The 23,685-nt window shown below is 39.0% G+C and overlaps 1 protein-coding gene across 1 annotated transcript in view; it reads left to right on the top strand.

Annotated features, from left to right (window-relative positions):
- Positions 1-23,685, top strand: part of LOC130410840 (calpain-5-like) — a 40,051-nt gene that overhangs the window by 13,172 nt on the left and 3,194 nt on the right. Inside the window, exons 7-11 of the mRNA XM_056735797.1 lie at positions 12,780-12,857; positions 12,953-13,427; positions 13,759-13,881; positions 20,720-20,916; positions 21,016-21,134. Of these exons, the coding sequence (XP_056591775.1) occupies positions 12,780-12,857; positions 12,953-13,427; positions 13,759-13,881; positions 20,720-20,916; positions 21,016-21,134 (992 nt within the window). The remainder of the gene's footprint in view (positions 1-12,779; positions 12,858-12,952; positions 13,428-13,758; positions 13,882-20,719; positions 20,917-21,015; positions 21,135-23,685) is intronic.

The following is a 23,685-nucleotide window of genomic DNA, read 5'->3' as shown; positions in this document are numbered from 1 at the left end:
GATCGCGGGTGGATGATATTATATACAATATTAACAAAATTTCTCTAAAAATACGAATGTGTTTTAAATGCATTTTTCATCAGGCGCTAATTTGCAATAATTTAAAAGAAATACGCGCATGGCGGCGGTAAAGGACGGTCTCTCTCTTAAAGCAGAAATGGAGGCAAAACAGATCCGAGAGAAATTTATAAAGGGAGAATTAAAAACAAAACAAAAGGTAGGAAAGAAAAGTACCGTGTGGGAGCGTTTTAGCGTTTTAAGTGGTTAAGACCTTAGAGCTTACAGTGCATGTCAGAGCAAATGAGAGTCATGAGGTGAAAGGAACTGCCTGAAGAGCTCAGAGACAGAATTGTGGCAAGGCACAGATCGGGCCAAGGTTAAAAAAACTGAGCTATCGGGGTAGAAGAGCCTTGGTGAGAGAGGTAAAGAAGAACCCAAAGATCACTGTGGCTGAGCTCCAGAGATGCATTCGGGAGATGGGAGAAAGCTGTAGAAAGTCAACCATCACTGCAGCCCTCCACGAGTCGGGGCTTTATGGCAGAGTGGCCCGATGGAAGCCTCTCCTCAGTGCAAGACACATGAAATTCTGCATTGAGTTTGCCAAAAAACACCTGAAGGACTCCAAGATGGTGTGAAATAAGATTCTCTGGTCTGAGGAGACCAGGCACTGCTCATCACCTGTCCAATACAGTCCCAACAGTGAAGCATGGTGGTGGCAGCATCATGCTGTGGGGGTGTTTCTCAGCTGCAGGGACAGGACGACTGGTTGCAATCAAGGTGAAAGCTGAATGCGGCCAAGTAGAGGGATATCCTGGACGAAAACCTTCTCCAGAGTGCTCAGGACCTCAGACTGGGCTGAAGGTTTACCTTCCAACAAGACGATGACCCTAAGCACACTGCTAAAATAACGAAGGAGTGGCTTCACAACAATTCCGTGACTAGTCTTGAATGGCCCAGCCAGAGCGCTGACATAAACCCAAATGAGCATCTCTGGAGAGACCTAAAAATGGCTGTCGACCAACGTTTACCATCCAACCTGACAGAACTGGAGAGGATCTTCAAGGAGGAATGGCAGAGGATCCTCAAATCCAGGTGTGAAAAACTTGTTGCATCTTGCCCAAAAAGACTCATGGCTGTATCAAATCAAAAGGGTCCTTTTACTAAATACTGAGCAAAGGGTCAGAATACTTAGGATATTGTGATATTTCAGTTTTTCTTTTTTAATAAATCTGCAAAAATTTCAACAATTCTGTGTTTTTCTGTCAATATGGAGTGCTGTGTGTACATTAATGAGGGGAAAAAATGAACTTAAATGATTTTAGCAAATGGCTGCAATATAACAAAGAGTGAAAAATGTAAGGGGGTCTGAATACTTGCCGTACCCACTGTATATGAAAGCCATACGACTTATACCATTTATATGGTACATCATGTGTGTGCTAAATCGAAAGATTAGATTTAAGCATTTACAGACAAAGACAGTGCTAGAAAATTTACTGAGTAGTTTAAATGATGATCGGGTGCAGATATCTATATCAGAGAAAATTATACGTACATGTACATATATCAAAATGTACATATAGGTGCATCCCTACTTTCTACCAAGGCAAAAATGTATCTAGCAAAATGCTATCCAAAGATATTGGGAGATGATAAGACTCTGAGCCGTCCTTTGGGCATTGACTTAACATAGCGAAGAACACCACGATGTCTACATTTAACGTAGTGAGCTTCAATCCAGCGACAGGGAATTTGTGAAAATGAAGGGTTTGCTGGGCGGTTGATACAGGTATCAGCGGTCTGTTGTTCATGATAGCTGAGACTTAAGCAATGAGAGTGGAGAGTACCTTGTGCGTGAGTTTGGAGGATTTCATCTGAAGCTGCATCGAATCCAAGATCTTGCAACCAATGCCAATCAATTGCAAACTGTACATGGTACATGGCATTGCAAACCATGTACCGCCCATGTGTGAAGCACGAGGAGGGTTGAATGTCCATATGCAACTGTGGTCTGACAGAAACTGTTTCACTGCCTTTTCATGAATGCTGGAAGGGATCTGCAAGTCTTTACAGACTCCAATGAAATTGATCCCTCTGTCTGAGAGGATATGTTCCACAGGAGCCGGATGGCAACATGTTGGTTCGGAGCTCACGACTTAGCCGCCATACTCGGGGCCATCTTGAATTGAGTAATTTTGCATTTTGCCTTGAACGGTGATAGGGGCCTCAAACCCCAGGGGTTCGTATACACTGTTTACTACCGCCAGCAGGCCCCGTCGGGTGTAAGGTCTTTCATCCTCTTGGATATGGAAAGTGAATAAGTCTGAGTCTAGATTCCAAAGCAAGCGGAGACTGCTTTGCATAGAAGAGAGCTGGTGCCTATTACCAGCTCTTTAAATGAGTTGACTTAAACCTCTGATGGGAAGGCGCTCATAACTTCCTTGGTATTTGAGGCCAATTTATGCAACTTCAAATTAGACCCGGCCAGCATGTCTTGTCCTGATCGAATTACTCTTCTCATTCTTGAGCTGCGTGTCGAAGACAATAGATGCCGGGGAGGGACTATTCCCAAACACGTGTACTTTCATACGGTATTCGGTGACCTCACTCTCAGTGTCGTTTTTGTGAAACCAGTGGAACCTGAGGTAGTTTCTGTCTGCGGATCGAACTTTAAAGAAGTGGAACATTTGTTGTATGTTTACCGTAAAGGCAACAATCTCCTTGTGAAAACGCTTGAGGACTCCAATCAGGCTATTGTTGAGATCTCGACCGTCAAGAGGATCTTGTTTAGTGATGCACCTGTGGATTGAGCGCTAGGATTTGGGAAGTTTTTTTTGGATGGTATATGCCGAAAGAAGGTAACACCATGTGAAAGACATAGACAATTAACTTTCCGTCAAAAGTTGCCTTCTCCTGATTGGATCAGTCACGTCTGTAGGATGTGACATCCATACAGTGTAAAAGAGAGCCTCTTTGGGTTTTTCGGGTTCGGTTTTTCGGGTTTGTTATTTCTCTCCTCTCTTTTGAGTTTTTCTATTCTTTTCATTCGAGTTCTGTCCTTGCCACCTCTACAGGGGTAGAACTATCTCTAAAGGATGGACTAAAAGAAGACTTCACGTTTGACCCCTAAATTTGTTCCAGTGTAGTGTATATCCATTTAGAACATTCTTTTGTGGATTAGGAGAAAAGACAGACAATTTCCAGAGGAGATGAAACCTAGGCCACATTCCTTTTAGAGCAAATGGTCCATCGTTGGAGAAGCACCCCATCCTCCCCATTGGGATTTCTTTGAAGTCCAAGGGAGGTGTTAGAAACTATCCTGACCAAATGATGGATGCTTAAGAGAGAGCAGTTGGATCAGACTTGCTGGAACCGGTTAGACCCCTACAGAGAGGTCGTAGTATTTTACGACGACAAACGGTCACCTTTGATCCGGCCAAGATCCTACACCATGCTGCGGCCTCGTCTTTCCAGATACAGATCCACTGCATAAAACTGGTTCTCTCAGATCACATCAAGCCAAGATGAACTTGAGCCTCAACAAACTGCATCAGGACACTTTCTTTCTTTTGATGGGCAAGACATGCAAGTATCATCCTTGGTCTTATTCACGTGTTCGCCTATACAGATAATAGAGAAGTTTTGAGGGTATGCATATTTGGCGTGCTGTCGAGGAGAGGGCTCTGAGCTCGTTCATTCTTCCGAGCCCAGAGCACTCCCCCCTGTCCGGGGTGAGGGCTCCGAATCCGGCATTAGCCTGAACCCTGAACACTCCCCCAAAGAGATGCAACTGGTGCAAGACAGCAGCCGCAATATGTACACCCCCCAAAACGAGGCTGGTATAGGCTGCTGTTGACCCGGCCTTGCTTGGTATGAAAGCCAATGTTGCGGAGTCTGGAAGAGATTCCAGATGTTACTGAAGCGGGAATTTTGAGGTTTCTGGAGGAAGGATGCCGACTGATCAGAGAGATGAATGAAGCAGGGGGCCCCTGTGGGGGTGGTCGCCGAGGCGATACCAGCTTCTAGATGAGTTCAGACTGCTGTGGAAGAGTTTAGATGGAGGCACGTGCCCTTGTGGGGTGGTCGCTGCTGTGATGTCGGCCTCTAAGTGAGAGATGTCTGCTGATGCAGAACGTAGATTGAGGCACAGGCCCTTGAGGGGCGGTCTCTGCTGCGATACCCCGGGTCTAGGGAGTGATGTCTGCTGCTACAGAATATAGATGGAGGCACGGGATTTTGTGGGGAGGTCGCTGCTGCGATGCTGGTGTAGGATCTTGCCCAGATCAAAGGTGACCATTTGGAACATCGTAAAATATCCTGACCTCTCAATAGGGGTCGCACCAGTGATTAGAGATCCGGGTGTTGAAATAAAGAGGACCATTGAGGGTCGTTAAGACTATGACCTCTCAGTGGAACTCTAATCGGCGCCAACAAGTCTGATCCAACTGCCCTTTTGTAACACATCCATCAATTGACCAGGATAAATCCCAACCAACACTCGTGGACTTCAAAGAAATTCCAACAGAAAGGATGGGGTTGTTGTCAATAAACATGGACACCCGATGTGTTAAACAGGAATCAGGGCAAATGGTCAGTCAAGTCTTGAAAGTCTCCCTCTTGTTAACCACAAAAGAATAGTCGAAAAACGGGTTTAAACCTACATCTCCACATTGTATCTTTGTCCCCATGTTATTCGGCCTCGCCTATAACCTCTAAAGCATGTGTGTTAAGTTGTAATTCTGTTTATATTTTCATTCTTGTACAAACTTCAGGTCAATGTATTTATAACACTGGCATGTTTTATATCTAAATGTTTCTCTCGTCATTCCTGGAAAGATGAGGAATGGCACAATAATGTATGTGATACCATATCTATGTTATGTCATTCAAAAGATTTCTACTGCGCCACTTCTAAGTAATCCTAAATGCAAATGAGCTAATAGGTGGAACAAAGGAATTTGACTTCGCTCCAAAATCAGCTCATCACATTGGATAACTCAATGTGGAGGGGCGTGGAACCCCCCAGGCTTTAAAACACCCGTGAACGGAGCAAACGATGCTCAGTTCTTCCGTGTGTTCGCGCGTTCCAGTTCAAGAACACCTCCTGAGACCTGTCTCTCTCTTCGGAGACAGTTTTTCCTTTCGGCAGAATTACTGCGGCTAACTTCATCAGCCAATCCCAGCTCTAAGAAAGAAGTAGACGGACTCACCCGCTTGCTTTGAAACCATCAGGACTTTGAGAACACTTTTCCAAGGCACCAAACCTTGTCCAAGCACACTCAAAAGGAAACCAATGCAAGTATCAACTATTTCCTAAATAGGTGCGTTTAAGCTGTAACCCCTTTTAACGGTCCTCGATGGTTCATGCAGATGTGAATAGTTGTTTGTAATACTGCCGCTCTTTGCTTTGTCTATTTCTTCCATTTCTTTACTGTTTTTACGTTTCATGTTTTCATGTTGTTATTTCTTAGTTAGTCAGTTTGTTTTCCCTTTAGTGTGGTCAATAAACCTGCATTTGTCTGCACGCTCGAATTGTTGCTGTGTTTCTTTATCACATATTAACGTTACTTAAACTGCTTGATTTCGTTATAATTTCTGGAGCAGTACTGTACTACATACAGTTAGAGTGTTATGTTTCCAAGACCAGGAAAGTAATATTTCTTAGGTTTGATTGGAAACATACGCTGTTTGAAATGGCCTCTTTTTAATTGATCCGTCATACTTAGCTTGATGTGGAAAGAGATTGTTTCTGCATCCAGCACTGCTAAGTCAGAGATGGTGGGGTGGACTGTAGGGTTGAAGCTGGATGTAGTGGTCATTTCAAAGCATCTGAGAAATCCCAAAAAGGCCAGAGTGAACATGGCGTCGAGTGTGCGGGCGGTGTGTATGGAGTGGTAACCTCTGTGGAGGGTAGAAAAGCATTTGGTCAAGAGATCCAAAGTTAAAGATTGTCTTGTGTCCGGGCAGGCGGGTTCAGCTCTTTGTATTCCTTTAATGAGCATGGAGGCTTGAGGACTTGCTATAGCTGGGCAGGTTGAGTTAAAAATGAGTTTGTGGAAGAATTGAATTCCGCTTAGGTACCCTTTAATTGAGCTGGCTTGCATGTTTTTGTTGATATTTAGGAAGGATACGAAAGAGGTGATGGTAAGCAGAGAGAACCAGAGAAAAGGCATGTTGTATGTGTAGCCGGTGAGCTAGCTTCTTTTTTGTGTAGGGCGTGGCTGAGTACATGGTTGGAGGTTTATAAGCGGGCAATGGAGAGGACGCCAAAATATGAGGTCCGGTCCGTTTGTCTGGATCGCAAGTGCGTGGGTGTGCTCTCGTTGTCGTTTGTGCCCTGATCAGGTAGGCTAAGTGAATGTTGTTTTTTATGGTCACACAGCCCTGTTTTAAGTTAAGAATCTTTTTAAATGTAGATACGTGCGTCACAACCTCATAGACCTACGGTAATGCTGGGTGGTTTGAGGAAATCGGGTCAGTGGTGATGGCAGTGTTGCAGGTAATTGAAACTGTTTTATATAGGGTTGAAAGTTTTTTAAAGGTAACATGATTAAAATAAATATTTGTATTGTTATTTGAACAATAAAGTGTATTTCTGTGTTTCTTTGTAGTAGATATAGTTGTTTGCTGTTCCTCCTGTTTTTGTTTTTGGTTCTGGTTCGGTTTTCTCTTCGCTGGTCTGTCCCTGTACGTGGGTGGCGTATGTTTCCAATCTAGCTAAGGGCTATGATTGTGGTGTATTGGACTTACCAGCGAGGTGGTTTCTTTTTTCCTTTGTTTGTTTGTTTATGTCCCTTCCCAGTCTTTCATTGTCTGGCCATTAGGACATGCTCCAGACAACATTGGTACCTACCGCACGTGGACTACTCTCTTGTGTGTGGTTTGGTGTGGTGTTGCTTTTGTCATATTTTATGTTATTTGTTTTTGTTTGAATTGTATTATGAGTTTGGGGACTTGGCATATGAATTACTTTGGGTCTGGAGTGGTCCTGTGTTTAGGTTGCCATTTTATCTGGGTTTGGCCAAAGAGTTGAGAGAGGGAAGGAAAACATTTGTTACATGTTTTGTCTTTGATGGAAGAATTTATCTGTTGTTCTCATAAACTCTGTCTTAAATAAATTCTTATTTTTTGGAAAACCTTGTCCCCTTGTGTCTACTTTAAAGCCCAAGGGTTTTCTACCCATGCAAGAACAAGGCGATGGGTAACATATGTTTGGTGGAATGACTTAAAACTCCTCCACGCGGTTAGGTAAGACTGAAGGGTCCTCAGTGAGACGGCTTGGATGATAGAATTGAGTGAAGAGTCTAGGAGAGTACTTAGTTGGTGATTTTCGGGAATATCCGTTCTGAACAAGGAGGTACTGGTGTTGGTAGAGAAACAAGCAGCTTGAACTTCTGTCAGAATCTGTGATCTGATGGTTCCTGAGACGGGAGGCGGTTCCATTGCCGGTTTGTTGGCATTGCTGCTGGAAGAGAGAGAAGGGAGGGGATGGCAGCCGCTTGAGCGGCTAGCGGAGATATGTTCGTGCTAGCAGCGGCTTCTATAGTGGATGTGTAAGGTTTTGGGACCAGAGCCTGAGTCGCTAGCGGAGGCAACCCTCTCGCTAGAGGGCGACGTAGGCACCACTGGCCAAGAGCCTTGGGCGGGGTATGCATGAGCCAGGGCTCTGGGCGGTAGCAAGATAGCGTAACTTGTGTGGCTAGATGTGTCAGCTGCTGGCAGGGCATTGGCGGGAGCTGTGCTCTGGAATGACCCTGGAGGGATGATCTGCGGAAATCTCTCGCCTGGGTGGCCAATGGCATCCTGGGAATTCGTGGCGCTACCCCTGCTGGCTGATAGCTTGCTTGCACTGCTGAGGTGGTTTGAGGCGGCCATCTGCTGCAACCTCTCGATCTAAGGCTCTTCCTCGTGAGGGCAGGGGTTCGATCTGGACATGTTGTCAAAAGTGGTCTTGTGTTTCCGCAATCTGATACTGAAAAGTCTGGTGACTTGTTCGCTTCTGGCCAGGGACTGCCCGAGAGCCCACATGACTGGCAGGTATGCGATGATGTTTAGTTTCGCATGGCAAGTTTGTGACGTATAAATGTTACTGACACGTGAGTGAACGTACCAGGTCTGAAAACGATAGTTGCAAGTTTACATTGATAGTGATAGTGAAGTCTCGAGTAGGTGATACCTGTGCTTGAAGATGGAGTTATTCCGGTGTGTTTATGATGCTTAGCTTTATGTGCGAGCAGGAAGACGCAGAGAATGAGCATGGCGCTGTCACCCAAACATTCTCATTAAAATTGCTGTTATGCTGGGGTAACTATTCGAAGTTGTGTTCAGGTTGGTAGACGATGGCATGGGCGTAAATCCCTGGGGGGGACGGAGGGGACATGTCCCCCTTTATCCGAGAGTTGTCCCCCCCTTGATCAATTAAATTCGCTATTGTCATAAATATATTGATGTTAATCTAATCTAATTGCGTAATTAGTAGAAAATACAAAAGCAAAAATGTGTTTTAAATTTAGAAACTGTTGAGTTCCCCCTCCTCTGCCTCTCACAATGGTTTGGCCCAATGCCTGCTCTCCACGTTCATCTCACCTACTTAATGCAGTCAATAGATCCGCCTGAACTACAGTGACCACAATGTTGCCTAGTAACGTTAAATCAAAATCTGGTTTTCCATAAAAGAGAGTAAAGACAAAGGAAAGGGTGTCATCCTGTAACCAAGTTTTTCACCAAGAAAGGTGGTTAGGCTATAGCAGTGGTTCTCAACTCTGGCCCGCGAGATCCACTTTCCTGCCGAGTTCAGCACCAACTCTGATAAAACACCTGAAGAGGCAAATCAGTGACTTCAGGAACAGACGCGTTCAACTTAATGTTGGGCTGCGCAGATTGTTTGGCATATCGCATTAAAGTACCGCGCAATCTGCACTTGAATCTCTTTTGCGGTACTTAAATGTCATACGCTGATAGATTTGCACAGCGGCGCGTTAAGTTGAACGAATCTATTCTAGAGACGCTGATTAGCTTGTTTAGGTGTTTTATATCAGAGTTGGGGATAAAATGGATCTCGCGGGCCAGAGTTGAGAACCACTGGCCTATAGTCTGTGAGGGGTATTAACCTGTTGGCTTAATGTCCTTAGTGAAATAAGCTAGCTAGCAGCAGACTATTGTTAACCTACATTTAATCACCATTTAATCAATGCAGGGAAACGTTAAAAGCATTATAATAACCCAGGTGTGGAAATTCCTTTTTTTTTCTTGATGGCATATATGTGCAGCTAAGTAAAAACAATCTGCCGTTTTTATTGTTTTGACAGGATGATGTTAATTTTTAAGTTTATTCGTTTTTCTTTTTACTTTCATTAATAATTAATAATAATTTTGTTAAGAGAATTAAAAGTTGGGTCAAATATCACAATAAAAATACATTGAGACTGTAAAGGACAGCCTTCAGCATAATTTTATGGTTGCTTTTAATCTTGCATCAAATAGTGAACTGCATAATAGACTTGGATGCATGTACAAATCACCAGCAGTAAATATTTTGCTAGTACTAGTATTAGACTACAAGAAGCAGGACAGTTTTAATCCTTTAATTAGAGTTATGTAAAGCTTTTGATGGGACAGTTAGGTCCAAGAGATGTGGTGACAACAGCTGCGCAGAGGGGGCCCAATTTGATTTTTTGTCATGGGGCCCAAAATTCCTGGCGGCGCCCCTATCTTCAGGTAAAGCGCGTGGATAAAATGTTGCCGATACAGCCCCGCGAGCGCGCGGTTTTTATTGTCTGTAAATATTTGGATAGTTTGTTGCCCAGACGGACATTTGTGCTGCACAATTAACTAAAAGTAACATTGAAGTACTATTTCACAAGCAGAAAATATGTAAATGAGAACGGCTTTTTGCATTTTGTTGTACAAAATGTACGTTCTATGTAACAGTTAAGATAGTAGATGCAAGTACGATAAGTCGACGCCATGATTATGATGATTAGCATATGAAGAGTTGATTTGCAAAAAATAACCTGTACACAAGGTGTTAAAAAACGAAGTTTTTATTGTGCATTCAAATTAATATAGATGAAACTGCAGTTGGGTTCTTTTGATTAAGTGATAATATAAAATACAGCAACTAACACAATAAAAACATTATTAAGTTAATCTGTTTTTCCAAATAAACTCTTTATATAGATTTGATTTGTTTTTTAAATGTATTTAAAGTTGTTTTAAATTAAAAGCAAGTTTTGTAATAATAACTGTACCCGACCTTAGACGTTGACAAGAATTCAGATTTGGACCTTTGAATAAAAACTTTGGGAACCCCTGCAGTACAGTGTGTGAGTCGTGGAAAGAATATAAAAACTGTGAAAAAACAAATTAAATGTAATCCGTTATGTAACCAAAGTCTTGTGTGCAGAAGTGAATATACCTGGCTGCATTCACAATTCTCCAAACACACCTGAACCAGCTAATTGTTACTATCAAGACAATGAGATGAGAGCTGGATCCAAATGCAGTTGAGAGTCTTTATTTAACCACATTCACTATAACAGGACAACCGAAAAACCTTACAGCACGCAGAAAAAGGACAAGAGAAAGACATAAGATGTAAAGTAGTGAAGTGAAAAGTGAAAAGGGAAAGTGACCTATTTGTCAGGCATGGTGACCCATACCCGAAATGTGACCTGCTTTTAACCCATCCAGTGAGTAGTGAACACACGCACAGCAAGTGGTGAACATATACCCGGAGCAGTGGGCAGCTATCACTGCAGCGCCCGGGGTAGACGCACTAGCTCACCTATTGTCTGCTATACTTCCTTGTGTTTTGTGGATTTTACTCCACACATTACAACCACCTTGTTGCAATTTTCTCTGTATAGAATTTTGCCATTGATCTTCGTTTTGGCCATTATTTTGATCTCCCTATATGCTAATGTCCTGATGTGTCCTAAAGCTTAGCAGCTACTAGCCAGAGGACAATGCACAATGACTTTGGGTCCACTTATTTGTGCATCTTTGTTTTCTTCCTGTCTTCCTTTCATCATGTCTAAGCTCCACACCCTCTTTAAAAACAGATTACTTTTTACTGGCATTTGATACTGTTTAAGGCTTGTGGACTGACATTTATTATTGTATTGAATTAGATTTGTAGTCTTTTTTTCTTCTTTTATTAATTATCTTTTTTAGTCTGTTCTATTTCCCTCTGTATAGCAATTTGGTTAGCCTGCATGCTGTTTTAAATGTGTCTTGCACTGTAAAATCTAATAGTTGTCCTTACTTAGAAATTATTTGTTAACTTTACTCAATTGTCAAAATGTATATATTTTTCTAGTTTTTATTAAGTTACGATTACTTGCAGGGGAAATCAAACTACTTACTTTTCGCATTTAGTATATTTTACTTAAATCAAGCAAGTAGCGGCAAGCGAAGTCATTACTTTACTACACGAGCAAGAGGCAGTGGAGAGCAGATCTTGCCTGTACACAGAAAAGATTCCCAACATGCTTTGCGCCAGACTGCATTAGGAGAGTACATTTAAAAAAATGTGATTATTTTATATGTTTTTAGTTCAATTAAAGACTTGATAGTGTTTGATGTTCACTTTTCTTAGATATTTAGAAGAGCTGGATATATTTTTCAGTTTTGTGGTTACCACTGTTTAGAAGACATGTGCATGTGATTAGGGTCTGCGAACCTCATGTGTTTGATACCAATGAGCATAGTCTGTGCATACAGTTCTGAGATCAGTCTCCTCTTGCTCGCTTTGTGTTGCACAAGTCAAGGAGATGTTTTGTCAATGTTTGATTTATGCATTTTTAGAATAACATTTATGTGAAATAAAAAAAAGGAATTAGTGAATTTAAAACTCTAATGATGAATGCAATAAATCCAATGGAAATTATTAAATTGGCAATAATAGTTAATTCTGAGTACTCCACGCTAAGTCAAAAGTACATCTTTTAAGTTACTTGAACTCAACAATACCATTTCACTTTACTTAGTATTTTTAAGGCAATCGGTTTGCATGCTTTTTTAAGTAAGATCAACTAATTCGATTTTACATTGTGTAGTTAAATTAAACGCAAAACTCGATGCGAGGGAAGATCCAAAAAAGAGACGATAGGATGGAGTAATCAAAGCAATTGGTGGAATATCCCTACGAGAAAGTTCATTCTCATATCATCAAATATAAGTAAATATTAAATTAATTAAAAAATGTTAAAGCGTTAAAAATTAAGTTAAACATATTCTTGAGTTTGTTCATAGTTCATAGCCCAGTACATTAAAACTACAAATGAAGGGAATAAATAATGACAAAGAAAATATTATAAAACATTTTTGAAAAAAACATTTAGGAAACACTCTGTAGAGCAGTTTAGATAGCACTTTATTTTAAAGTAGGTGTACCTATAGTTTACTTACAGTGTACTTACCGAAGAAAGTACTGCGAAGCATAAGGTAACTAACTACATGGTATAAGTTTAGGTTCAGTACCTAGTTATTACCCAGTTATAATATTTACTGTAATAAGTACACAGTTTGTGCATGGGAAACAGGACTGTAAAATAAATTGCTACTGAAATAGATTATTCTAAGATAATAAAAACATAAAGCTTTATTATGTATGGTCTTCATACACCTTTGAAGACATAGTTATGTATGATATATTACATTTCAGTCAATAGATACGTTTAATATCTCACATTTCACTTTTAATTTATAGTATGGTGGCATGAAATTTGTCAAATAAAATATAGCAAATAACACATTTCTACTGGTGACTCTTACAGATCTCCTCAGTGGCAGCATCTCGGGCGCAAGGAGAGAGAGAAGATTGGGCTTATAGTCAGAGATGTGGGAGAGTTTTGGTAATTTTTGTTAAAATCTGTCAATGAGATTCAGAAAATAGTAAAGATGAACTTTTTAACGTTGTGTCCTTGTCTATGTTTTACAATTTTCTCAGGATGGAGTTTGAAGACTTTTGCCGTTACTTCACAGATATGGTGTTATGCAAATTGCCGGAAAATAACCTTTTCTGGCAAAAGACACACTGGAGGGAGGTTCGATGCCTGGGGGCATGGACATATGTACCTGGAGTTCCACTTACACCTGCTTCTGCCCATCTGCCCATCAAGACCCAGAAGCCTTCTACAGGACTCCTTTGGTCCAAACAAATGCCAACTCAAAGAAGAGATCAAAATGAACAGAAATTAAGCCAAAAATTGAAGGAGGGACAAACTCAGGGAGAAAAAAAGAGAAAAAGGGCGAATCAAGGAGTGAAGGAAAGGTCATTGAGGGTAGAACATAGACCATTAAAAGAAAAGTGTGTGGAAAAGCCGGAGGGGTTAGGGGAGACAAGATTGGAGAGACAAATGGACAAAAGAAATCGATGTGGAGGGTGTATCAATCACAGAGACACGTTCCTATACAACCCCCAGGTAAATCACTGCTACAAAACAATCTAGTAAATATTTTTTATTATTTCTTTGGAGTTCTAAAGGTTAAAATACAAAACTGTGCATATGACATACAGTGAGATTCACGTTAAAATCAATGTAAAAGTCCCATTGCAAAGGCCATCAAAACCAACCATTTCTAACAGAACTAATACTGACTTATATTAATTATGCATTTTTTTTCCTGTTGTTGGTTTCCGGGACTTTATTTTATGATAAATTTAATACAGATTTTATAATATAACGTGGTTAAGATATAATATTTATATTTGTTGTATCTTACATGCATCTCTCTCTCTCCTTGTTTCCGTAGTTCATGTTTGAAATTGGTGGAGATGGAGATGAGGTATTAATATGTCTGCAGCAAGAGGACAAGAGGATGAAAAGGAGGGAGGGAAGAGGGGAGAATTTACCGATTGGTTTTGAGGTTTTAAGGGTGAGTGATTGATGAAATGGTGGACAGGCAACAAGTGCAGAACAAACACATCATCTTGAGTTTTGCTTGAATTATGAAAAGCGGCAAAACTTTACTTGAAGGGGTGTTCATAAGACTGACATGACACCTTCATAATCATGACATGACACATGTCATGAATATGAAGGAGATCTTTTATGTTATGTATAATCTTTTAGTTATGCATGTTTATGACAACTATTATTAAGTGTCATTCGCTGATTTATGTCATTTTTAATGCAAAGATGACATTGTTTGAGTTGTCTTTGTTATGACAACTTAACAAAGCAATACATCATAACCTGTCAGTGTCTTTGTCATGAAAACTTGACATTACCAATGTAAAAGATTCAAAGATATTTTAAGAGCACCTAACCTCTATCCCAACCCCTACCCTAAACTTGACCACTTGTCAACCATTAAACACAACACACAAGTAACATTACAGTCACATGTATTTATTCAAAAAAATGTATAAAACAGTATAAGAGTATTACAAACGTGTCGCTTTGCAAACCTTTTGAACTGAAGCCGTACGATAACTTAATTCGAGGAACTACGGGAACGGACATCAACGCATCCTTTTTATTATTATTAATATTATTATTATTTTACGAACATCAACACATCCTTAAACAAGCCGGAACATTAGAATGACTTAATTGTTAATGAGAGCCAATAGCTTTTCACACTCAACGCTGACGCAATGACGCTGTATGTCATGAGCCAATGATATTTCATTATTAATGCTGACGTAATTTAGCGCCAGATTTGAAAATCTGGAAACGCAGCAGAAAAAGACAGCAGATGTTGATCGCTTTCCCATCTTTTCCTCATATAAATCAATCGTCTCACCTCGGTACACTTGGACTATTTGTAGGTTTTAACATTTGAACTGTTTTGTATCTGTATCATGCGTTTTCTGTTATTTAATAAATAAAAGTGTTGTGTTACTTGCTCAAAAGGCCTGAATATCTGTGTATGTGTAGTGTAAATACAGTTATCACGTCATTTTGAAATTAATATTAAACCACAACACACGCTATAATTGCAAAATAATACACCAAAATGTTTTAATGACGGTAGGCGATACAGGTGTTGTAACGAAATCCGACAACTCGTACTCCCCTCGCGTGCAGGCGCATTATACACAGTTATTAGGCGGAGTTAAGAGTTCTGTTTGCAGCTTGCTGTATTTTCACAACTCTACTGGACCAGGAATGAAGGTGTTAATTAAGCATTATCAAAATCTCCAAAACAACTATCAGCAATCGATGTTAAGCATTATTTAGGATTAAGATGGATTAAATAAATACAACATCATGGTATTTATTTAGCTCGCTCGACAGTCAAGATCCCTCGGACAATTTAACATGGATTCATCATAGTAAAGGAGTAATCCATTTTTTGCAGACTAATTTGGATGCCCAATGTTTTACACAATGTCGTGGTTATAAAATATGGTATTGTTGTAATGTAAAGCGAAGTTGATTTTAATAACGACAATAATGCTCATAATTTATCTGTGCACAACTGTGTTTGCTTTACAACGTGGATGACGTCTTTCAAGTAACTTGTAGGTTGATCCTTCACTTTTCCTTTGACACTTATATGAATGGCATTTAAAATACAAATATTAAATCATCGAAGTATAGACATATACATTTATTCACGTTTATAATGTTCTCTTATAGAAGACAATTTTAACAGTGTTTGTCTAAGTTGTACAGCCAACTTTCTCTAACTTTTGTGTAGGGTTGAAAAACTGAAACAAGTAGCACTTGAATTATATGAAAGATATACTGAAGTTATGCTTCCAATTGATGTTTACTTGGTGGCCTCATAAGCAATGGGCTTTAGTTTTAATAGAATGAGTTTATATGGGACTGCAATTTTTACAATTTTAAATTACACTTGCCAAAAAATGTCCTCCCCGTTTATCTCAGATTAATATGATCACAGGCACATCACATATATGATACAGACACATCTTCATATGGAGGTTGTCCCTTTAAAAGCATTTGACTGTAGGTTCAATACAGTGGGTTTACTGGGGGGTATAATTTCCATAATGATAATCAATATACCTGCTAAAAATGTACCCCCCCCTTAATCTGAATTTAATATTGTCACAAATAAGATGATGACACATCTTAATATGGAGGTTGTGCCCTTTGTGACTGTATCTTAACTGTAACTGTAGACAGTTCAAAATACTGTATAATTCTATTTATATTTTCATATATTGAAATTATATGATCATTTTCTCAATACATGAAAAGTAGAAATTATTAATGTATTATTCAATATATTGTAATTTAGTTATATTTTGTCATTGCATTATTATATTTTCAAATATATACAGTAGGATGAGATATATACTGAGGAACACACATGGCTTAAAAACATGTGGAAACACTCAGGGAAAACAGATTCAGGTGTGGGACTACTTAACAATGACGAGGGACAGGTGAAAACAGTAAAAAGTCAAAACCAAATGGAAACACAGGCAGGGGAAAGTTAGAGAAAGTTGGCAGTACAACTTTGACAAAATTGTTAACATTGTCTTCTATAAGAGAAGATTATAAACTTGAATACATGTATTTCTCTATACTTCAATGATTAATTTGTATTTTAAATGCCATTCATATAAATGTCAAAGGAAATGTGAAGGATCAACCTACAAGTTACTTGAAAGACGTCATCCATCCATTGTAGTTTTGAAGATTTCGTGACATTACTTTTTTTAAGAGCAAACATATAAATTATATAAATTATGAGGTCTATTGTCGTTATTAAAATAAACTATGCTTTACAACAGTACCATATTTTATAACCAAGACATTGTGTAAAACATTGGGCATTCAAATTAGTCTGCAAAAAATGGATTACCACTCCTTTACTATGATAAATCCATTTTAAATTGTCTTGACTGTCGAGCGAGCTAAATCGATCAATCATGATGTTGTGTGTTTATTTATTAATCAAATTAAATCAGTATCGTATATTTAAGTTCAGTCATTTATATATATATATATTAGTGGTGGGCCGTTAACGGCGTTAACGCAGTGAGACTCTTATCGCGCGTTAAAAAAATTGTCGCCGTTAATCTATTCTCAAAGTTGGGTTGGGAGCTGGGTCTATACTACGCAAGCTATGATGACTTTCACCTTGATATTTTAGCGCGGATGTATACCAGCTTAACTGCACTGTACGGAGCGAGAACGAGATTTTTCAACTCGCGTGATTCGCGTCATTCGCGGAAGCGGAAGCAGAAGCCGCCTCATCATCTCATAAGCAGGGCTTCATTCGCGCAGCAAGTAGGTCTATAGGTTGGTTTCACGTGACGTCACGATGCTGCATCGTGAGAGCGCGAAATTCAGATGGAGGGCAGGAAGTAAAATAGTTGAGGATCTGCCAGTGCCGTCTGAAAAAATGCCAATGTTTTGTGTAGTTTACGGCTGCTCCAATCGTTCAAACAGAGAAAAGGATTTTACAGAGTACCAAAGATTGTCACTCATAAATGTGAGAAATGTAAAAAGTTCACAGAACAACGCCGTAAAAAGTGGATTTTTAACGAACTTCTGCGGTCGGGAGGAGCAGGGTCTGTTAATGCCCGTGTGTGCAGCGACCACTTCGTCGGAGGTTATGTTATATAGCCAAATTGTTTTTTGTGTCTGTGTTTATATAGCATTCGGTTTTCGTTAAATGCTCTTTACTTAGTAATTATTATAAAGTTAACAGTATGTTTAATATGCAGTTCATTTGGGCTTTTTTGACTGCCCTAGCGCTTTGGGTGACGTTGAGTCGGTAGATTGGGCTCCGACGGTCAACCTAAGGTCCCCAAAAACTAAACCCAAATCAGAGGCATCTCTCAAACGAGAGCAGAGGATGACGCTCAAGGAAGACCAACAAAGACGGTCGAAATGTGCAGAGGCTATGTTGGATCTCCAACAGACAGATGAGAGCCAGGATCTGACACAGACAGCCGAAAGTTCCGAACCGAAGCAGCGTGACTAGTGACCAGTGGATAAAAGTATTACACTTGTGTAAAACTAGTGACGAGGGCTAGTGACTAGTCCAATTGTACTGGCTATATGTATTATATGTAATGAAATGGAATCTAATCTGTTATTGCACACCATGTTCTTATTATAACAATTGTTGAAAAATCTAATATTGTAAATAAACCACCATTTATAATTCTGTCTTCTCAATGGCATTTAATGTTTGCATTTATATTAAACAACAGCCAGAACTTACAAAGACCACACTTATAACAATAGTCAAAATGATAGATAGTTGGTGATGTCAACAGCATCCACTGTTGGCAAATCTTCAAGTTCGACATAAAAGCTCAATCATCTTCACGAGTAACGGGTCACGACCAACATATCTGTTTACTAACTCCTTGTATATTTTGCTTGAAACTGGTCCTAATTTCATACAATACGGACTCTCCGCAACGGTTTCCTCCATAGACGTATTCTCCATATTTACTTCCTGCCCTCCATCTGAAATCGCCCCGCCTTCGAGCGTCATCATAATCACGTGACTGAAACCCAGCTATTGGCTCTTTGCATTAACATATAAATCACTCGCGCTTGACACGCCATTCGCGTTTGGTCTGAACACAACATAACGTTACTGTGAAATTACCGCATCAAACGTGACGTGCTAACATGGATGCAGCTATGAAGCCGCCGGGTTTGCTTCAGGGAATATTAATTTTAAAAAAGCTTCCCAATGGAAACATCGACAAGACTAAGGTTGTTTGCACCTTGTGCAATGCGGAATTGGTTTAAAAAAAACACTTTCTCTCAACAGGTAGCGGTCTAGCTTTAGTTGAAACCAGTAACTTTGTTTCGAGATCTAATGTATTATGGCTCCTGTATGACATATCGCTTGTTGCTCCCTCACTCTTTGTAAGTCTCTTTGGATAAAAGCGTCTGCGAAATGACTAAATGTAAATATACTGTAGGAGCTCTTCCAGTCTCAAGTACCACCTAAACGCAAATCATCCCTTAGCTAATGCGGAAGTAAACACAAGTTCATTTTCCATCCATCCATTTTCTACCGCTTATCCGAACTACCTCGGGTCACGGGGAGCCTGCGCCTATCTCAGGAGTCACAAGTTCATTTTATTGAACATAATTTAATTTTCATCACCAATTATCATAGTAGAACAGCTTTCTCAAGCAGTTTGTGATGCATTTTGGAAACAGGAGATGAGCCCCTGGTCTAATGCGCCACCTGGCTTTAGACACCCGTTCTCAAAGACTTACTTTTAGTCATTATTTGGGTAGCACACATTCTGAATGCCTTCGGCAGAATTCAAATGAGCCATTTTAATCTAGATTAATCTTGGGATTAAAAAAATTAATCTATGCCCACCACTAATATATATATATATATATAAGTAGATAGATAGATAGATACACTGTATGAATATGAGGTACCGTATAAGTAACCTTAGGTAAGGTAGCAGTTCCAAAATAGTTTTTGTTAATAGTTGGTATGTGTGACGAGACCACAGTCATTTAGAAATACATTACAAAAACACAGTAAAAATAAAGTAGCATTTTGAGGGTTAAGGTCTGTTACCATGGTAAATTTGCGCGCAACGAGCACAGTAGCCTATGACTGACAGGACTGGAAAGTTCGTTTTTTTTTAGGTGAGGGAATTTTTATTTTATAACAAGTTATAAAAACGTTAGAATAATGACACCGATATAAAACTTGACAACATCTCATTTGACCGTAAATACTGAATGAGGAAAAAGCGTTTTTGATAGTCAACCGCTTTCACGCACGTCTGTCAAAATAAAAGTCTAGCGTCAGAAAAAAACAGAATTCATTTGTTGTTTCTTTGAATGCACACTCCGCAACCCACTCAAAACGTATTTGCGACCCACCAGTTGAAAACACTGCTTTAATTTATGTTTTTTGATGACTTAAGGTTAACTAAAGAGCATGAGACGTCATCCTGCTGGTCAGTAACGTTATTTGGCAATGGCATAGCCTATTTCATTCTGTAACAAACATATTTGTATTATGCTATTGTTTTTGTTGGTGTTAATCATTTCTTTCAGATATTAACGATGATCACTGCGTTTGTCTTACCAATGGTGGTATCTTCCTGTCAGCAATTAAGTTACAGTTTGTCTGTAAGCTTTTTTTTTTATTAATGTACAATGTTGCCAGATATTGCTATGAAAAACAAGCAATTTCAAAGAGAAAGAAAAAGATATCCGAAATAAGTTCAAAGCTTGTGTTTTGTGAATAAGATTAATATATCACTAACACTAACGTTCAACTTTACACTTTATAAACGTCCCAAGACTCCCAAAGTGTCACAATAAATTGGAAAAACGAGTAAAAAAACACGTATAATAGGTGCATCTGGCAACAAATGGAGGCATACCCGCGCTCTCACTCAACGCGCTCTCAAGCCCCGTTCACTGCGCTAGCTTCTCGCAGCAACATGATGAATTGCAAACACTCATATGATATGGGTTGGTTTAAATGGCAAAATAATCATTCAGAGAGCTTGACATTTTATTTTTGAATATAAAAAAATGACCGAGGTCCGGTCATGTCATGATTATGAAGGTGTCATGTAAGTCTTATGAACACCCCTTCAAGTAAAGTGTTACCGGAAAAGATGACTTGATAGCTTTTTACTGGTTAATCTTTTTTTTTTAAGTTCGAAATATGCTCGTCTTTTATGCAACATTTTAGGTTTGCTAAGAAGCTGAAAAGAAGCAAGACATTTTCTGAATATTACTTTAAGTTCTAAATAGACTGGTCACTTTCTAAGGTGGAGGTGAATCGCGTGTGGCGGGTACAGTGTTTATGTGAGCAAGCCGCTAGCTCAGTGTATATGGACTCTCGAAGTGTCACACTCCGTGTGACCCTTGGCCCTGGTCGATATGTTATCATCCCCACTACGTTCCAGCCTGGAGATACTGGACAGTTCCTACTCCGTTTTTTCTCACGCTCACATGTGTACCTCAGGTAAAGATAAATAAATATTTAATTCCTCCATTTTAATGTCTGGTGCAATCATGCCTCTGTTTTGATTTTCCTTATTCATTGTTTGTCCTCTTTCTACAGAGAGTTAAAGAAAGAACCGCCTGCTCCTTCGTTGTTGCATTGTTGTGTTCCAGAGCCAAGGGCGGTAACTACAGTCCATCTTCTAAGAACCTCTGGCTTCAGCAAGCCCAAACAAACAGGTTAAAAGTCCATGTCCATCAGCCAATCAAGAAGAGTCTGCATTGTCTGTAACTAAACTAATTATTGAGTTATTATTAGAAATCTGTTGAAGATAAAAACGCTTGCCTTTCCAGATGTTTATGACTTCCTTTATTCAGATAAACAAAAACAATATATTTTATTATGCTTCTGTTAGTCTGTAGTGACCCAAAAAAAGTTTGATTTAACTATTCATTTCACTGTGACTTTAATTTTTGACATTGCATTACTCGTTGAATGTTAAAGATATCTGGGCAATATTTTGACAGAATGAAAAAAAACAGTTAATCACAAAAATAACATTACCTGGGTTTTGACAGATAGGCTCACGATCTAAAACAAAATTTTGGTATGTAAGAAAACTATTTTTCCAAGATTGAAACTATAGGTTAATGAATCGGAATTAATGGTGACATGCCTATACAGTAACTTCACATCTCTGATAAATAACCTGATCTGAAGATCCTGTGCCTCTTACTATAATATTCTATTTATGCAATTGGCAGGCACTTTCATCCAAAGCAACTGACAAGCGCACTCAGCTCGTACATATATTTTATTAGTATATGCAGATCGAACCTGTCATGATCCTAACTCACCTTGTCATGCTTTTATAGTCTTATGGCTGAATTATTTTTTGTGTGGCCATGTGCTCTCCTGTCATGTCTTGACCCCGCCCCCTCATTTAGCTTCCTGACTGTAATTATCCCTTCCACTTGGCTAGTGTAATTTTCCCTTGTTTGCTCCCCTATTTAGTGCCCTGAGGCCTGTTCTTCCTACCTTGGTAACTTAGGTAGCTGGATATGATTGTTGACGATTTCTCATGATCTTGGATTGTTTGGTTCTTCAACGCTCATCCTGGACTTGTTGTCATAGCAACAGGTCCGTTAGTTTAAATAAGCAGGCTTATTTCATATAAAAAGGGATTAGATTGCGGCCATAACGCAGTCAAGTCGGCTTCATTCATACAAAAGCATCTTGTTGTGCAGGGTACAGGATTAAAAAAATGAGTTTTACAAAGTTAACATGCAACGATCACAATGTTTTGCTTTTATAAAAATAATTATTGTTATATAATATATATAGAATAATTTTTATTTACCGAGTCTTAGGTGAGGACCGATATAAATTAATGAATAAAAAATATATAGTTTTTTTCTTGTGAAGGTGATATGTGCCATATTAATTTGTAGGACCTTCATATTAAATATATAAAAGCACAGAGAGATTATACAGTTGTGCTCAAAAGTTAACATTGCCCTGGCAGAATCTGGAAAAAGCTGAAACATTTAGAAGAATAAGAGGATTTTTGAAAATTAAGGTTTATTTTTAATTTAGTCCTGCCCTGAGCAAGTTATTTCACTAAAGAAATGTTAACAAAGTTCACACTAAAGAAAAATAACAAAATTTCTAATAATAGCCCAGGGCAAAAGTTTACATACCCCTGATTCTCAATACTGAATGATGTTACCTAAGCAATCAATGACCGTTTTTATGTTTAGTCATAGTTGTTTAACGGTTTCTTGATTGTCATGAGTTATTAGACTGTCCACTGATCTTCAAAACAGTCACCCAGGTCCTCCACAATTTTTGCTTTTTCAGCATTTCTGGATAAGCAGACTGCATGATGTTAAAATTCCTCTTTTTATATTGAGGACAATCAAGAGACTCATACACAACTATTACAATAGATAGAAATATTCAGTGCTGCCCACATAGTCAACACGATTGATTTAAAGTCAGGTGGGAGTAAACCTCTGAAAATGGTTTCAGCTTTTTCCAGATTCTGCCAGGGGTATGTAAACTTTTGAGCACAACTGTATGTATATATACAGTATATATAGAAATGCAGTCTGTCCTGCCATTTGCAAATTTGTGGTATTTCATTCTCGTAAGACCCCAGTTTGTAAAACTGTTTTTACCAATAACTATTATACAAGGGAACTAAAGATTATAAAGTCATGATGATGTCAATACGTATTGTATGTGTCTTTCAGTGTTGACTAATGTCATAGACTGCATAATAGGCCTAAAAATAAATGATAATATTTGCAGGAAATAATAATCGTAATATCATTAGTAATAATATTAAGCAAAAAGGAACTAAATCGATAAGGAAGCTGACTGATTAAATCTCTTAGATGGTGTATGACCTAATGTGCACCAACAGTATCACTAGCACTGAATCAAAATGACCTGAATCTGCACAAGTCAACAATCTTCTTTCACATTTATGATGGGACTGTTTGAAGACATCCTTCCGTGACCCAAAGCTGTTACACTGCAGCTCAAGTCAGGACAGAATCATGAAATAGGATACAACAGCCTGTTTGTGTCACTGTTGGGTTTTAAAGGAGATTGTAAAAAGAAGAATAGATGGATTTGTATAATTACAGGGTGTTTCTGCACCTATGCTAGTGACTCAATTTCTGGTAGATAAACATTTAAAAGTTAATTTTCTAGGATTGCGGCCCTTTAAAGACATTAAAACATAACATAAGACATAAAGTTTATGCCTCTTGTGTCTTTTGT

Source organism: Triplophysa dalaica, chromosome 1 (assembly GCF_015846415.1).
Source record: "Triplophysa dalaica isolate WHDGS20190420 chromosome 1, ASM1584641v1, whole genome shotgun sequence".
Lineage (NCBI taxonomy): Eukaryota > Metazoa > Chordata > Actinopteri > Cypriniformes > Nemacheilidae > Triplophysa > Triplophysa dalaica.
This window is presented reverse-complemented; position numbering and strand designations above follow the sequence as displayed.